At 36.1% G+C, this 19,029-nt stretch overlaps 1 protein-coding gene across 6 annotated transcripts in view; it reads right to left on the reverse strand.

Moving 5' to 3' along the window:
- The window catches only part of NAALADL2 (N-acetylated alpha-linked acidic dipeptidase like 2), a 1,471,888-nt gene that overhangs the window by 667,267 nt on the left and 785,592 nt on the right, over positions 1–19,029 (reverse strand). For all 6 annotated transcript variants that reach the window (XM_062211674.1, XM_062211686.1, XM_062211675.1 and 3 more), the window contains one exon: positions 7,663–7,936. In XM_062211674.1, the coding sequence (XP_062067658.1) occupies positions 7,663–7,936 (274 nt within the window). The remainder of the gene's footprint in view (positions 1–7,662; positions 7,937–19,029) is intronic.

Genomic DNA, 19,029 nt, shown 5'->3' on the forward strand with positions numbered 1-19,029 from the left:
GTGCCACAGCGCTGGCCCCACATTGTCAAATAACTTTGTAAGCAGTATGCATTAAGTCAAATTGGAAGCAATATAAAAACACTAGAATTTTCTATAAATAATAGTAGGGCAAATCAGTATCTTTAGAAACAATTACCAAATTAGAAGTCAGTATTCAAACATTTCCTCACCAAAATATCATATTGGTTCTAAAGAAGTGAGAAGAAATGGTCCATTGAACTTTAATCACTTGGTTGAATTCAGCTATCTTTACTTTAAATTTTCAATTTCATAATTAGCTTTTGTTCTCTGTCCAGGCAGAAGACGTAAATTCTGTATGAAATATTGGACAATGGAGAATATGCTATGTCAGGTCGCTACTTTATGTGTAGGTGTTTATATCTAAATTTGTAATACAGTGGAAATATAAACCTTAAATATATGTGTAAAGCAATCCCATAATTATTGTCCTCAAAATAAGAAAGCATCAATTATAGAATTGTTGCATGAGCATTGGTCAGTGAACAGAGTTCATGAAACCAGCAACAGAAAGCCATAGTGCACCACGTGATGACGCAGATTTTAAAAACACATTAAAAAGAACTATATACAGTTATGTTCACAGTGATTTACCTCACACTTACGCACTGTTGACAAAAGATTGATTCCACAAGAAACAAAGAAAGGAGACAAACTAATGCAAAGTCATTTTCACCATTGAAAAACTGTTCCACGCTCACATTTCTGAGTTGGTGAAACAGTATCTTCATCTTTATACCCAGGCAACAAAAGCTTAAATAATACAATTGCATTCTACTCCCTGAGCTTTCTGATGTTTTTATCTGTAAGAGGAATCATTCAGAGCCAAATTCTTAGACTTCTGCATTTTGCAAACAGATAAGTTTGCTTTTGTTTGAAAATGTTAAAAATAAAAGAGACAGAAAACTTCATCCTAGTTACAAAAAAATAAGCATCTGACTGTAAATTATCCAGGAGTTCCTTGCAGTGCTTATCATTTTATTTCTCTTTAAGACTTTCAGACAAAATACTTACAAAATACATGATACAATGCTCAGATTTCATGTATTAAACTACTATGTCTGGAAATTTTATACATAAAGACTAGCAAATACTCCATAGGACCAACTTGGCATGATTTATCATTCTGACTACAAGAATAAAACATTTCACTTGTAATTTCTTTGAACTTTCAGTTTTAATTAAAACAATATGATCAGGATATTATATTTTATTATTTGTTCAGCCTTTAAAGATATTTTTCTCTTTAGCAATTAATATTTTTCAAGGTGAACCAAATACAAGATAATATTCAGGTAATATGATGAATATGATAAAAGTTTGTATGTCCAAATATTGATATATAATTCTGCTATTTTGTTATTTCTTCCTATGTAAATGTGTTTGCTTTCTGTTAAATAACAGCAACTGCTCAGATGTATTGAGTTTTCTAAGTACCAGGCACTATACATCATTTCTTCCCTATAGCAAGTCTTTAAATATAGTGTTATTGTTCCCTTTTTACAGATGAGGACCTTGAGTCCTACAGGACCTATGTGACCTACTGACATTTGGGCAGCTAATAGGAAAGATACTGCTCTGGGCTCTTGAATTCTGATTTCTGCGGAACAGAATAGGGATGGTCTACAGCTATACCACTTGAACATCCCCAATCTCCTGTGGTCTTGGAAGTTAAGCAGGGTCGGGACTGGTTAGCACTTGGATGGAAGAATAGGGATAAATCTTTTAACCAAAATATATTTTATATAGGATGTATTAGTTGTTAAAAATAATGTTCTCCATAAAGTTGCATTATCTAGCTTGTCTTTCAAGCAAAAAATAAATAAATAAAATTGCTTTATATAGCAAATCATCAAGCATCCATACAGTATATAGGAATAAGGACAAATCCACTGCTCAAAGAGAACACAGGAGAACAAATCTGACCAATGTATATTAAATATTATGTGTGACTTGTCTGCATCTGCCTAGGTCACAAAGAACAAAGGAAATAACCACACAGGAATTACATTAGAACATATGTACTTTTTCTAAAATTAACTAGACTGTGTCAACACTTACTTCCAATGTCTTTAACCTTATGATAATATTATAGTTGCTATTTACCTCCCCATAAAACTATAAAACACTGTTTGTTCCCTGAAGCTAACCTCATTCATGCTAAATTATTTATGTATCCATTTTAATATGTATTTTGCATCTGACAGGACAACTTCCTTAGGACCCTTTTACTGACCCACCTGTCATTATGATGGGGTAAACAATGTCACCTTTCCAGTGCACGATGAATTACAAAGAAGTTGCAAAATACACCATCCATCATGCTGGCACTAAGTAGGTTTTCAAAGTAGATCTCAGATATCACAAATGCTGCTCAGACTGTTACCAGAGAGCACAAATTGGAAGCTTATACAAAACGGCCATATGATGAATGGACATGACAGCTTTTCAAAGAAAAGGGGCACTCCTCTTCTGCAAATAACCTTGTCAAAAGCAAAAGTTGTGGGGAGTTTTGCTAGCAGTCAGACTAGAATAATTTGAGAACTTGCTAATGGCACTGCCTGATAGAAATTCATGCAAACACAAGGTACTCAGAATCAAAAAGGAAATATGCCTGAATCATCATCAGAAATCACTCAAGCTTGATTCAAATGAGGGAATGTTCCGAAGAGACAGAAAAATCACACTACCTTATTAATTGGACTATGGGAATTTCAATAATATATCTATCCTCAATATGTGTGTAAAATACATGCAAATATTCCTTGTGCATATACAATACTCACTTAGAATGGCTTTGCTTTTGAAAACTGAAACACTGACTTTGGGTTTTAAAAATTAGTATCAATAACTTATACTCTCTTGATATAGATATTTAAGTTATTTTATACTCTGTGTAATTCATTTGCAGTATTAATACAATTTTAACAAGTCACTTTCAGCACCTTCATCTCATTTGCATGATTAACTCTTAAAGCACATTCTTCAAATATAAGGTGCATGTTTTAGACATAATTGAACTTCAGTCTCTTTAAGAATCTCTTTTGTTTATGTCTCATTTTTCAAAAATGGAACATATTTCTATATCTACATTCAATTTTATTTTCTCCTTTTGAATAGGTGTTTTTTAAAAAGTTCTTTTGGGGCTGGCATTGTAGCACAGAGCATGCCTGCCATGCTGACAACTCAGAGTGCCAGTTTGAGTCTCAGCTGTTCTATTTTGAATCTAGCTGCCTGCTAATGCTCCTGGGAAGGCAGCTGAAGAAGGCTCAAGTACTTGGGCCTATGCCAGCAATGTGGAAGACTAGGCTGGGATTCCTGGCTTTACCCTCCCACAGACCTGGCTGTTGCAGTCATCTGAGGAGTGAACCAGCGGATGGAAAATCTATCTTTCCCTCTCTCTCTATCACTCTTCCTTTCAAATAAATAAATATATATATTTTTTAATTTGAGAGGTACAGCTATAGACAGAGAAAGAGACAGAGAGAAAGGGCTTCCATCTGCTGGTTCACCTCCCCCAAAAGTCCACAAGGGACAGAGCCAGGCTGATCAGCAGCCCATAAGGGATGCTGGCTCCGCAGTTGGAGGCTTAGTCTACTACACCACAATACAGGCACCATGAATAAATCTTTTAAAATGGAAGTTTTAAATCATTTACAAATGATGTGAGGTTTCAAACAAGGTCTTACAGCTTTATAGAATTTGCATAATTCAATCAACCTGCAACAGACATTGGCTTTTTAAATATGAAATTATGGGAAATTTTAAACATTAAAAAAAGATAAACATACAGAAAACTCCTAGCAATATTCACATGTGAATGTAAAGCAACCTCACTGAGTTTCATTAAACTGATAAAAACTAATTTTATATATAAAAAAAGAGCCTTCTTTGGTGTGAACAAATGAAACTACTGGTTGAAACTACTGGTTGATAGTCTAAGTTTTTAATTTTTTATTTTATTTTATTTTTTTAACAGGCAGAGTGGACAGTGAGAGAGAGAGACAGAGAGAAAGGTCTTCCTTTTGCCGTTGGTTCACCCTCCAATGGCCGCCGCAGCCGTCATGCTGAGGCCTGTGCACCGCGCTGATCCAAAGGCAGGAACCAGGTGCTTCTCCTGGTCTCCCATGGGGTGCAGGGCCCAAGGATTTGGGCCATCCTCCACTGCACTCCCGGGCCACAGCAGAGAGCTGGCCTGGAAGAGGGGCAGCTGGGACAGAATCCGGCACCATGACTGGGACTAGAACCTGGTGTGCCGGCGCTGCAAGGCGGAGGATTAGCCTATTGAGCCGCAGCGCCGGCCCTAAGTTTTTAATTTTTAAGTTAACTGCTTCAATACAATGTCAAGGTCTTAGAACCAGAAGTGAATTGATTAGATTTGAGAGATAAGGCATAAAAGTTCTTTTGAATCTTGCCTAGTCACAAATGTCTTGGCTTTCATAGCAATTGTTGGCAAAATACATCCAAAAAGCAAAATACAGAGGCCATGGTTAATAGATATAGACAAACACAGACACACACACAAATGTGCAAGTAAATACATAATATTTCAAATATATAGCCTTCTTCATTAATGAAATGCCTTTTGTGTCTTAAAAAAGAAAAGGCAGAAGGAAATAACCACATGTTTGTGTTTGGGTAATAGAATTGTTTCATGCAAGAAGATCTAAAAGGTGAGCTATTGGACATGTTGAAGACATAACAGGAATGCTGATAGTATACAAATAAAAATAACTCTTCCCTGCATTTTCTAGTTCTAAGTTCTTTGGGCTGAAGTGCATGGGGCTGGGGGAAGGTAGGGGTGAGTTCAGAGAACACTATTAGTACTTTCAGAGTTCAGATTTCTAGTTTCTGATCTTAGATGGTATTAAAGTATTGCGGGAATCAAAATGATGCTCAAGTAAAATTCCTGCATAGTAAAGAGCCTCTATAGACATTAACTGCTAAATTTGAAAAAGATACTTGGTTTAACATATGCCAGGCCTAAATATATTCCAATTTTAATCAATTCATTCTTATAGGGTCCCTGTGATCTAATCATCTTGTGGCTCTGTGGAAACTGGATAGTCTCAACATGAAGTACAAGGGAATTGAGGGAACTCTTGCATGGTAGACTCACATCTGTGGAACTGATTCATCTCATTCTACAGTCAAACAAATGGGAATGCTAGATTATTATAAAGGGCCATACTTAGGAATTAGGCACACAATTTGTCATTTCATAGATTTTCTATATCACTTCAGTTGGGAAAGATCAACATTGACCAAAGGAAACTGAAAAGCAAGCAGATGGGGTTGATTCCAAGGCCCTGCTCAAATTCCAGGGTTTGGCAGCTGTTCTCTTTTGGATATGTTTTTATTTAGGAGAGGAATAATCTGGCTGACTTGAGCTAATTGAGACAAAGAGGAGACTGGAAGTGTGCAAGGCTTTAGCAGATGTGGGAATCTGAGGGGCCCTGGGTGGGGTAACTTGTAGACGCTTGATTTATAGCCAAACTTTATGAATCACGGGAAGAGTGATGCCTTCTTCCATTTTTATTAATACTCAGATACAGGCCTATTGTTATATTGCCTAACAGAAATAGTATACATAATTCAAGTCATATTATGTGAATTCTATACTAGAGCCACTGCATTTAATATACTAAATTTTAATTAATGGTATGTCTTCTCTCAAGGTGGTGTTAGTTATATGTAGAGTCCTGATAAAGTTGGTATGACACCATACAGAACAGCCAGTTATGTTGCATCTCCCCACCCTTATCTCATTAAATAAAGAAAAAACATATATTATGAACAAGTACTCACCGTTATTTTACATCTAGTGTTTCTGCAAATTAACTTGAACTGATTTAAATATTCTATATATTAATCAAGGTTCACAATAAGATTCTTAAAAATGTGTGCCATTGGGCAGGTGCTGTAGCATAGCAGGTAAAGCCGTTGCCTGTAGTGCCAGCATCCCATATGTGGTGCCTGTTTGAGTCCTTGGTGCTCCACTTCTAATCCAGAGCTCTGCAATGGCCGGGTAAACCAGTAGACGATAGACCAAGTCCCTGGACTCCTGTACCCACATGGGAAACCTGGAAGAAGCTTCTGGTTGCTGGCTTCAGATCAACCCAGTTCCAGCCATTAGGGATATTTTGGGAATGAACTACTGGTTGGAAGACTTCTTTTTCTCTCTCTACCTCTGCCTCTGCCTCTCTGTAACTCTGTCTTACAAATAAATAAATATCTTGCAAAAAAATGTGTACCATTAACAGCAGTCAGAAATACAGTATTATTCATTTGCATGAAATAAGGCAACCTAGAGTTTTGTAAAAAAAGTATTGAAATTATACTTCTACATGGAGACAGAAAACTTGCCTATCTGAGGGGAAATAGTGATCAATCATATGTTGTTACATCTAATTTGTACATCATCTTTACTTCTTGCTCTGTTCTATCTGAACAGAATTATATATGTATGTATTTAAGTACATGTATATATAAATTATATAGATATTATAGCTATAATTCATATATAATAATAGACTTATCATATTGGAACTATTATTATCTCTGTTTTATTTATTTATTTATTTTAATTTTTGACAGGCAGAGTGGACACTGAGAGAGAGAGACAGAGAGAAAGGTCTTCCTTTTGCCGTTGGTTCACCCTCCAATGGCCCCCACGGCCTGCGCGCTGTGGCCGGCGCACCACGTTGATCCAAAGCCAGGAGCCAGGTGCTTATCCTGGCCTCCCATGGGGTGCAGGGCCCAAGCACTTGGGCCATCCTCCACTGCACTCCCGGGCCACAGCAGAGAGCTGGCCTGGAAGAGGGGCAACCGGGACAGAATCCGGCACCCTGACCGGGACTAGAACCCAGTGTGCCGGCGCCACTAGGCGGAGGATTAGCCTGTTGAGCCACAGCGCCTGCCGAAACTATTATCATCTCTGGATAGAGGTAAAGAAATCTCAGCTGAAGATGGTTAAATGACAGTGGCTATTTGGAGAGCTGAGATTTAAAACTGGTCCATGTGACTCTAGAATCTTCAACTTAATCATTTTGTCAAAAAGAAAACAAACCAAAAACTAAAAGCAAAACAACAAACAAAAGGAAGCAAAACACATTACCAAAAGCCAGTTAAGTTAGGAAAACTGAAGAAATAGTCCACACCTATAGGAGGATATTTGTTCCCCAGTCTCATGTATTTCCTATAATAAAGCAGAAGTGCTGCATTTAAAATCTTAAATGTATCAATAATCTCATCAGTTGTCCACTTAATTTCTTGTGTGCATATGCAGTCTCAAAACACAGTCCCCACTATTTTTATCCTTTCTCTCCACTCAGTGTTTTAAAATTTGCTTTTTCATAACCACAGAATGAAATAGACTTGCACTGTATGGTGAGCGAAATGTGAATGACTCCGTCACACATTCAACACCTGTGAATTAAATTCTTCTAACATGTTTTCACTTTCAAAATATTACAAGGAATGGGTCAGGCAATCCAAACCTTCCCTTTCTTGGCACCTCCACACTGAGAACATTTAATGGTTACTTCTGTACGTTGCATCTTGCCAGTTAGTTCAATTTAGATGAAAGCTGTTGTTTTCTAATTCTATTTCACTGTAAATGACAGAGACAAATGGCCATATTACCTCGAGAGTTCCTTTGGCAGAGTAAGCTGCATATGAGTAGAGCAGATCTTGGCTGCCAGCTTTTCTGGCTTCCTTGTTGCAAGGCTGGCCGTTAGGATGAAAGCATTGGCCACTGCTGCTCAGAGTCACAGTGCTGGGAGAAGGGCCTGGCAGATTAAGCAGCACCGAGTAATTTACTAACTGTACATCTTCTAGGCCCAAAGAAATCCAGTGAGTTTTCACTTTCTTGGAAATTTCCATGTCGTCTTCACTTTTATATAGTTGTACCAAATTTCTGAAAGAAATTTAAAAGGCACACTTAAAGAAAGGGAAAATGCTGTATGAAGAAATGACTGTTTAATACATGAACAATTATTAATAGGTACTGTGGGTTACTGAAGATGAATGGGACAATATCCCATTATAAGGAATTCAGTTTCGTATAGGTGTTGTGTTTTGTACAGAAATTACATTAAATCTAAATAGAATGAAATAATGTCTTAAATTAAAAACCAATAAAGTACCCAGAGACTTCAGAAAAGAGTAATTAATGCCAATTAATTTTTTATTAGTTCTGATCCTTTCACCAGCATCAACATAATCCATTTAAAACTTTAGTGTCACTCTGCCTGAGACAGTTCAGTATTGCCAATAATAAGATTCCACATAAAACTATATGATTAATATATAATTATTGTTATTTAAAATAATCCAGACAACACTTTATAATACAATTATCATGTCAAATAAACGATAGTATGAGCACAATGATACTCAATACGAGCAAAATCAGTGTATCAAAGTAAAACAGAAACACAAATTGACAAAACATTATAAAAGTAATGTCTGAGTTGTGCTGTCTGTGGTTTATTTACTTATTCAATAATGCACAGTGCATTATCTATTTTTGCTTAAGACATCTTAGAGGGGACAGCAGTGTGGTGTCTGCTTGTGACACAGGAGTCCCCTATCAGATTGCTGGTTCCAATCCCAAATGTTCCACTTCCCATTCTTCTTATCCAGCTTCTAATAATGTGCCTCTCCCTCCCTCTTTCTCTGCAGTTCAAATAAATACATAAATATTAAAACAAAAGACACCTTAAAAGCCAGATAAAAATCTGCTTAAAAAAAGTTTTGTGTAGTATCTAAGCCAGATTCAAGTATGGGAACTTAATAAAAATAATTTAATTCTCATAAAATAGTGTTTTGTTTTGTTTCGTGGCTGAAATCAAAAGAAATCAAAACGGGATCTTCTTTTTTGGACAGAAGCAAATCTCCTTTTCAGATTTTTGCTATCCAAACTATTTTGATGTTATTGAGGTTTTTCACCATATTATTTTTCTCATGAATACTTTTTTTTTAGGAGGCTGATAGTCAAGAACTCCAAAACTAGAAAAGGAATAAAAATTGGACCAACAGTGTAGGAAAACATTACGAGAGAATAAGATTATGACAGTTGACACACTTTGGAAGCTGATATCTGTGAAAGAAGATGCACTAATACAGTTTTCCAGTTATTTCCTTCCATTTTGAAACTACTCCCATTTGATTTGCTTTGTTTGTTTGTTTGTTTATTTATTTATTTATTTTTGACAGAGTTAGACAGAGAGAGAGAGCGAGAGAGAGACAGAGAGAAAAGTCTTCCTTTTCCGTTGGTTCACCCCCAAGTGCCCGCTATGGCTGCGCCTATCCAAAGCCAGGAGCCAGGCGTTTCCTCCTGGGCTCCCATGCGGGTGCAGGGCCCAAACACTTGGGCCATCCTCCACTGCACTTCCGGGCCACAACAGAGAGCTGGACAGGAAGAGGAGCAACCTGGACAGAATCTGGCTCCCCAACTCGGACTAGAACCTGGGGTTCTAGAGGATTAGCCAAGTGAGCTGCAGCACTTTGTTTGTCTTTTAAATATCTAATTTGATCAGTCAACAGTACCTCAGAAATTATACGGAAGTCAGTGGGAAGAATTCCAATTTTTATTCCCAAGTCTGGTTTGTCTTCTACTCTTCTTTATCTGCTCTCCACTAGAAGAAACTCCCCCTTTCTGTACTGCTCCTACATTTTCTGCACTATTTGGAATAGGGCAGATAAACTAAATTAAAAATTAAAATCAGCAATATTTAGTCAACATTAACAGAGAAAAACAAGAAACTGTTGAATACTACTTTAGATTTTTTTTGTTCTTCTGCTATATTGACAAACATAAATCTATCAGTGAGTGTTCACGCTGTTTAATCTGCCATTACTTTTTTTGTCTCAGTCCCAGGGTGCTTTAATGGGGTGAGCAGTTCAACAACACATTGAATATTTCAAGATGCATATATTACACTCTGCTTCATGACCTCAAAAGGCAAACCCAACAGTTCTTTCAGGGCTAAACTGAAGAATCAGTCATTTGCCCAATTCTGGCAAATTTCAAAATATTATTCAGTACTGATATAAAATTACTGCAAGAATATATGCATTCTTTATTCCATTTTTAATTTCAGGGATATGTTATTTTTGCTTTATACTTCATTTTTAATATTATGAGATGATTTGGACGGATACAGAATATATAACATATATAAAGTACAAGGAATAATGAAAGGGACAACGCAGTCATTGATGTGGAACAGCTCTTACAGTGCTCTTCCTCTTATTTGTCCTCACCCTGATCTGCAGGGTAATCATCACCCTGACTTGAGCTGTTTACTATTACCACACACATGTGTACACTTCAGGGTTTATCCATTAATTTTCCATGGTTTTACCCTTATAGAATTGGTACTCTGACAACTTCATGACTTGCTTTTTCATTAAGTTTGCATTTTTGATATTCCTACAGATCTTTTTCTGTATCCAGTTCTCCTGAGATAAATATTTGGAAGTTGCTTCCAGTTTTTTCATTGTTATAAGCAATGCTGCCTTGCAAATTTTTATTCATGTTTCCTGATAAACATATGTAAAATTTATCTAGGGAGAGAATTATTGGACCCACAGGGTAAGTATCTATATATTTTCAGTAACAAATGCCGAAGTGTTCTTCAAAGGATTTTGATGACACTCCTGTCAGCTCTTCATTCGAGTTTTATTCCTTTATTAATCAACACGTTGTCTTGTATTTTATTTTACACTTTGCCAATATGGTGGGTGTGAAATTCCATTTCATGTTTTTTATAATTCAAAAGTATATTCATGGCACTGGTGCTGTGGCACAGTGGGTTAAAGCTCCGGCCTGCAGTGCTGGCATCCCGGATGGGCACCAATTCAAGTTCTGGCTGCTCCACTTCCAATACAGCTCCCTGCTAATGAACCTGGGAAAGCAACAGAGGATGGCCCAAGTCCTTGAGCCCTGCACCCATGTTGGAGACCTGGAAGAAGCTCCTGGCTCCTGGCTTTGGATCTACTCAGCTCTGGCTGTTGCGTCCATTTGGGGAGTGAGCCAGCAGATAGAAGACCTCTCTCTCTATCTCTACCTCTCTCTGTAACTCAGTCTTCCAAATAAATAAAATACATCTTTAAAAAAAAAATGCAATCGCTGGAGTACAGGCTTTGTTAAATAGTGTTTTCAAAGCTTTGAGTATTACCAGCATTATTTATGAGGCCCCACTGTCAGTGTATTTAATTTTTGCATTCCAATGAGGGTAAAATTGTAGCCTATTGTGGTTTTAATTTGCCTTTCTGTGATTACTGATGAGGATTTTTTCATGTATTATTTAACAATCCATGTTCCTTATTTCTGAAATAACTATTTTTGTCTTTTGCCTATATTTATGGAAGTTTTGTGTTTTTTTTTTTATGTTCTGGATAATCCTCTTAAGGTCATCTGCATGAAAAATTTTCAACAGGGTTTTGACTTCTCTTTTCATTTTCAATGTGCTGTCTTACAATGAATAAACATTAGTATTTTTAAGCTAAATAACTTTTAATAGAATATAAATGTTTTTACACTTTCTGACATGCCTAAGAATTTTTTTTTGAAATATGAGGTATAAAAATATTTCTTTTTTTCTTTTCCTCAAAAATTTAGAGACCTGCTTTTCACATTTCAGCGTCTACTTAGATAGAGGGGGAGAGAGAGAGAGGCTGAGAACAGTAAGATGCAGGAATCCAATTTCAGTTTTGCATATATAAATTATATGAGTTACTATCTGATTACTTCTTATCAAATAATCCTCCACCTGTGGGTAGACCAGGAAGAGGCACCTGGCTCCTGGCTTCGGATCGGCGCAGCTCCAGCCATTGCAGCCATTTGGGGAGCGAACCAATGGAAGGAAGACCTTTCTTTCTGTCTCTTTCTCACTGTCTGTAACTCTACCTGTCAAATAACTAAATAAAAAATCTTAAAAAAAAAAAAAAACAAAAACAAATAGTCCCCACTAATATGTCATGATTAGTCTGTCATGTATGAGTTTCCATATGTGCCTGGATCTGAGTTACCAATTAATTCCATTAGACTTTATGATCTTTCTCATTAATAATTTGCTGTTTTCATTACTAACACTTTTGCATCTTACTATCCAAAGTGAATATTAAGAATACCTTAACTATCTTTACTTTCTCTTTAACATTTATGTTGGAATGAGTTTATTAATTTCTATACCAACCTCGTGATTGGAAACATATTAGGATTAAAGATCAATTTGAGAAGAAAGACCATCTTTTTAAATATTTTAAATATTTTAAATATTTTATTTCAGAATAATTTTTTCTTAAAGATTTATTTATTTTTATTTGAGAGGCAGAAGCAGAGAAAGAGGTCTTTCATCTGCTGGTTCAGCCCCCAAATGCTGCAACATCCAGAGCTGGGCTGATCCAAAGCCAGGAGCCAGGAGCTTTTTCCAGGTCTCCCATGCAGGTGCAGGAGCCCAAGGATGTGGGCCATTTTCTACTGCTTTCTCAAGCCATAAGCAGAGAACTGGACTGGAAGTGGAGCACCAATATGGGATGCCAGCACTGCAGGCAGTGGCTTTACCTACTTTGCCACAGCACGGGCCCCTATGTCAGGACAGTTTTACATTAACTAAGCAAAAATAATGAGGTGATGATATAAAGCATTCCTCATTCCACTTCCAGGGTTAATATTTCATATTAGTATATTTGTCACAATTAATGCACCACACACATCCAGCTTCTCTTTACTACTATTGTTGTAGCCATTAAAATCTTAACCTTAAGGTGATCGTAATAAAAGTTGGAGTGTTCAGGGCCTGTGCTGTGACATAAAATGTTAAGCCGTCACCTACAGTGTCTGCATCCCATATGGGCACTGGTTGGAGTCCCAGCTTCTCCACTTCTGATCCAGCTCTTTGCTGTTATGCCTGGAAATCAGCAGAAGACAGCCCAAGTACTTGAGCCCCTGCAACTGCATGAGAGACCCAGAGGAGGCTCCTGGTTCCTGGCTTCGGCCTGGTGTTTTCCAGGCCTTTGCAGCCCTTTGGTGCACTCCCTTCTCTCTCTCTAAGTCCACCTTTCAAATAAATAAAATACATCTTTAAAAATAAGTAAATAACAGTTGGGGGTCTCACTAGGTGATGATTAAATCACTAGGACATGACCCTCATGAATGAAATCAGTGCCCTTCTGAAAGAGACCAGAGGCAGATTTTTGCTCTTTCCACCATGTGATGAGACATGAGGAAGGCAGTCTGTAGGAAAGGAGTCCTCATGGATACCACAGTCTCCTTGACTTTGGACTTCCCAGTCTCCAGAACTGTGAAAAATACATTTTATAAGTTGATCAATCTAATATACTTTGTTATATTGGCCTGAACAGACTAATTATACAAATTTATATTTTTATATAAATAAAATATTTTATATAAATAAAATAACCACAGCGGGTTAACGCCCTGGCCTGAAGCGCCTGCATCCCATATGGGCGCCAGTTAGAGACCCAGTTGCTCCACTTCCGATCCAGCTCTCTGCTGTGGCCTGGGAAAGCAGTACAAGATAGCCCAAGTCCTTGGGCTCCTGCACCTGCATGAGAGGCCTGGAGGAAGCTCCTGGCTCCTGGCTTCGGATCAGTGTAGTTCCAGCAGTTGCGGCCCACTGGGGAGTGAACCATCAAATGGAAGACCTCTCCCTCTTCTCTCTCTGCTTCTCCTCTCTTTGTGTAACTCTTTTAAATAAATAAATCATTTTAAAAATTTTATCTATAAAGTTTTGTGCTAAACTATTTTACCAGTTATAATAATTTTGACCCTTTTTATGTAAAATTTTTATCATAATCAAACAATGAAAGTTTTATTACTTCCTTTCTTATAATTTGTGGATTTTTTTTTTTTTTTTTTACTATAGGCCATGAGGCCATGATCTCCAGAAAATACTTAATGAAAAACCTTTTAAGGTCTGATATTTTATTGTGAATATCAAGTTGAAGATGTCCTTGTTGTTAATGTGTATGTGATGAATGGGTATGGAAATTTATCAGAAATTCTGAAACATTTATTAAGAAGATCATAATGTAATCACAATGGATTACATTAGCAGATTTTTAGTGTTAAATCAAACTTGTATTTTTGAAATAAACTCTTCTTAATAGGATGAATTCTAATTTGGAGTTATTCTGTGATTTAATCTGGTAACATTTTATTTACACTCACAAATCTATTTTTAAAAGCAAAGTCAGTATGTAGTGCTCCTTTCAGGTTTCACTACTGTCTGATTTTCATGTGATATTATACAAGCCTCATAAAATGAGAGAGTTACCTTGTGATGTATTCCCTGGAAAAGGTTAAATATGATTAGATATTTTAAAGGAGAAAATCCTTTCAAATTAAAACTCATCCATACCTGATACTATTTATAAAATGTTTATAAAATCATTTTTAAAACCCTTTAAATTAGGCAAAAATATACCATATGATATAAATTCATAAGAAACCTCAGTGTACTATAAGCCAATTGAATCTGAAAAAAAAAAAAATTATGCTACATGGGGCCAGCGCTGTGGTATAGTGGGGAAAGCCATCGCCTGCAGTGCCAGCATCCCATATGGGTGCTGGTTCGAGTACTGGCTGCTGCACTTCCGATCCTGCTCTCTTCTATGGCGTGGAAAGCACTGGAAGTGGCCCAGGTCATTAGGTCCCTACACTCATATGGGACACCCAGAAGAAACTCCAGGCTCCTGGCTTCAAATGGACCTGGCTCTGGCCCTTGCAGTCATTTGGGGGTGAACCAGCAGATGGAAGATCTGTCTTTCTCTCTCTGTTTCTGCTTCTCAAATAAATAAATAATCTTTTAAAAAATATGCTACATGATACAAAAATAGAACTGCTGATTTATAAATAATCTAAATCTAAAATATGTAGATAAGAAACATTCCATTTTTCCTTTTTTTCCCTTTTCAAAATTTCAGGTGAAGTATTTATTTGCTTGCATGGAGGACTTATATTTTTAAAATATGTATCAAGGTTAATCAAGAGATAATTTAATTTTCTGATAATATACTTTCTAGTAATAAACAATACATTTTTAGAAATCATTTCACTATAGAAACCTAATTTGAATGATATGTATCTTTGTGGTTTTTTTTTTGTTTGTTTTTTTGTTTTGGTTTTTTGGTTCTTTTTACACTGTTTATCTTTGGATGGTGAGATTGTTCATTATTTTATTTTCATCCTTTCACTTATTATAAAGTTTCTAATAATAACTATTAAAAACTTTTTTTAAGCCTCCATGATTTTGAGTTTGTTACTAAAGTCTAATCAAGCATATCCTGATACACAGAGCAAGTCCTCCCTTTATAAACACTTACAATACTGGTGCACATAGGACATTTTCAAGGCAATACATACATAAAGTCATAGATACTGTAGATTTCACCCTATTCAACATTTCTAGGTTTGATTCTCTAGGAATTTAAATCTGTAATAGTTAAATAAAGTATTATTTAACAGTTGTCTAGATAAAAATGGTGTATATAATGGAATAGTATACAGCAAAGGATTGAGTGAACTATAGCCATATGCAACATGTATAAATATTGAGACTATATTGTTGAATGAAAGAAGCTGGACACAATATAGTACATGTACTGTATGAGTCTATTTATGAAGAGTTCAAAATATGTGTTACTGAACCATTCAGGATAATCAGGGCAGTGAGGAAGTCATAGTGCAGTGAGGAAGTCAGGAGATTAGTTACTTTTCAAAAGGGGAAGTGTGTCGTGATGGGGAAAGGCGCAGGGAACATCTGGGGTGCTAAAATGGTCCATTTGCTGACCTGGGTAATAGCTACAGAGGTGCATTCTCTTTTTAAAAGAATTCATTGAGCTTCTTTTCTGTCTCGTATACTTTGCTGTTTGTGCGATATACTTCAATATAAAAAGTTGAATAAGTTTACAGAAGTCATACTTATTTGGCATCTACTTTTTGCTCATGTATAGCATCCAGTCTTCCTACTGCTTCCTCAGGAAAATATGATCTGTTAGTTACTCATTCATGATTTCTAGGAATTCAGTCAGCAGACTTCCATTAGTTGTCAAGTCTCTATTGTAATAAAATTTCCAAGTTGTTTAAATTAAAAAATGAACTGATGATTAAATATCTTTAGCTTTCTAAGATTATTTTTATTTTTAAACTTTCAATCATAGCTCTTTTATCACTCTCCATGTCACCTATAAGTCCTCAAATTTCTAGGTTTCTAATTTCATCACTTGCCTCAGTACTCCTTCCTACATTTTATTCACTTTGATGATTTCTCTTACTATTCTGTCAGCTCAGGATAATATTCTTTTAAAATAGGTTTATGGTAATATATACACACCTCTGCATTTCACAGAAAATATATTTCAAAATACTGGCCAAGCCAGAAATGCACTAACCCACCATGGAAGAGGCGATTTCCTTACCAAGTCCTTAATTAATAATGTCTAATATTCCAAATGGTTAATAACTTAATAAATACCTATTCAAAGTCATTCTTTTGGAGATCACTATTTAAATTGTTGCCTTTTAAATCTGTGTTTGAGATTTAGCAATTTTTCTGCTTATTCTTATAAAGTTTTAATAAACTGATTTAACGAGGTCATTATGAGTTCCATAAATTATTTTAAATAAATCAGTGGTCATCTAGACAGCATCTTATCAATACAAATGATTTGTCCAAAGGATTCTATTTATTAATAATTTCAAATCACAGTGTGTACATGACTAGATTTTCTTGATAATTCTTATAGTTTTTCTGACATTCTCCCCACCATCACCATAAATTTCCCAAGAATTATGATAAACACTTCTAATTGGGCAGTTTATTATATTAAATAAGAAATTATAGTAAAGAGTTAATTGTAATGTAATCTAAATTTATTCATTTTATATAAAGCTGCAGATATAGGAGTGTGTCACCAAAAATCACATGGTATTTATTTGACTGAAAGCTTTACTCTGTTTTAATTTTTAAAATAAGGGCTTCTATGGGCCAGTCGTTTTGGCAGGCAGCATAATGAACTGTCATGCTTGAGACTTGAATTTGGAAGTAACTTTGGCATTAGTGTTCCACTGGCCAACAGAGACTGAAAATGGGAGGATTTTGGCTTTGGCAGACAAAATTCTGTTTATATCAGTGTTCAACACCTGCTACTGGATAAGCCACAGAGCAACACCAATGTCAGAATTGGAGGAAGCGATGCATGTAGTATTCCTAGTAGTAGGGTGAGTGCCAAGAGTATACTGTAAATGAATGAGGAAAGAAAACATCTAAAGAAAAACACTAGCATTATACAGAGGGGAAAAATGCAATTAGTAATGCCCGCTGAGATTTTCTTTTGTGTATTTACAATAATATAGGCATGTACTATAATAGTCAATATTTCATTTATATGAAAAATTCAAAAGTTGTTAAATGTCTTGGCATCCAATGTGGTAACATTCTGTGAATCAGGCACTATATGTGTGTGATGAATTTTAAGACAATAGCTTGAAATGACATTTTATCTGTTAATTTTACTTAGAAGATATCCAGACTAAAAGATACGGTATAAATGTAATCCACAAATAACAAAAAATCCAATGGTTAAGAGGGAAAGGAGGCCGGCGCCGTGGCTTAACAGGCTAATCCTCCGCCTTGCGGCGCCGGCACACCGGGTTCTAGTCCCGGTCGGGGCACCAATCCTGTCCCGGTTGCCCCTCTTCCAGGCCAGCTCTCTGCTGTGGCCAGGGAGTGCAGTGGAGGATGGCCCAAGTTCTTGGGCCCTGCACCCCATGGGAGACCAGGATAAGCACCTGGCTCCTGCCATCGGAACAGCACGGTGCGCCGGCCGCAGCGCGCCTACCGCGGCGGCCATTGGAGGGTGAACCAACGGCAAAAGGAAGACCTCTCTGTCTCCCTCTACTGTCCACTCTGCCTGTCAAAAATAAAAATAAATAAATAAAAATAAAATAAATAAAAAAAAGAGGGAAAGGAAACACCCAAGATCTTCCTTTGCCAATGAGTCACTAATATCTTGTCAGACAAAACCATCAATCATTATTCAGATATCTTAACTTCTAAGATATCATACTGACATACTAAATCATATATTTTACCCTATGGAATAATAACATTGTGCTTAATTATCACATTAAAAACTCTCATACATTTTAAAGGCAAGTAAAGATCAGACCATGTAATCAAGATATAAATACCTTAGATAAAGTAAATCAGATTTCTACTATACTACACTGTATCTCAGACTTTTACTACCCAATTCTACTCATTAGAAGGGTCAGATAGTTTCCCAATCTTAGGTGCAATCAGAATGTTTAGTATTAGAAAGCACAGTATATTGGTAAAATGATTAGGTGGTATGAGGTTGGTAGAAAAAGACCTTTATGTTCATGAGAAAATTAAATTTGGGAAAACTAATGTAAAAATTTCAAGAATATGAAATTTCAGATTTAGGAAATCATGTGAAAAAGAAAGAAGAAAACTTATTCTTTATATAGCCAGTTTTAAAAATTTAGTACAGAAATAGCCTATCTGCAAGAGATCTTAATAAACCCTCAGCTTGTGATCAAGAGGAATGTGGTACACAGCTGTTCACTTTACAAGTGATAGAAGGCATGCTGATGGGCTCAATGCCTGCCAGCAAAGTCCCAGGAATGAAGTTGATATTTAATAAATACTTGTTTAATTAATTTGGTATTTATATCAAATTTATGTTCCACAAGATTGTAAAATGAGCTTAACATTCAGAGCACACAGAAATAAAATGAACTGTCAACACATTTATTACTACCTGTGCCAGAAAAAAAAATCCTTACAGTTATTATAACTCTGCATCTTTTACCCTTGCCTGCATTTATACAGGAGATAATTTCATCTCTGGTTAATATGGAGTGTATTTTGCAATACAATAAAAATACAGTAGAGTATCACATGATAAATCGTTTAAATGTAGATTTTAGAAAGAAGAAACATGACTGAATAA

The sequence above is a fragment of the Lepus europaeus genome, chromosome 2 (genome assembly GCF_033115175.1).
Source record: "Lepus europaeus isolate LE1 chromosome 2, mLepTim1.pri, whole genome shotgun sequence".
Classification (NCBI taxonomy): Eukaryota; Metazoa; Chordata; class Mammalia; order Lagomorpha; family Leporidae; genus Lepus; species Lepus europaeus.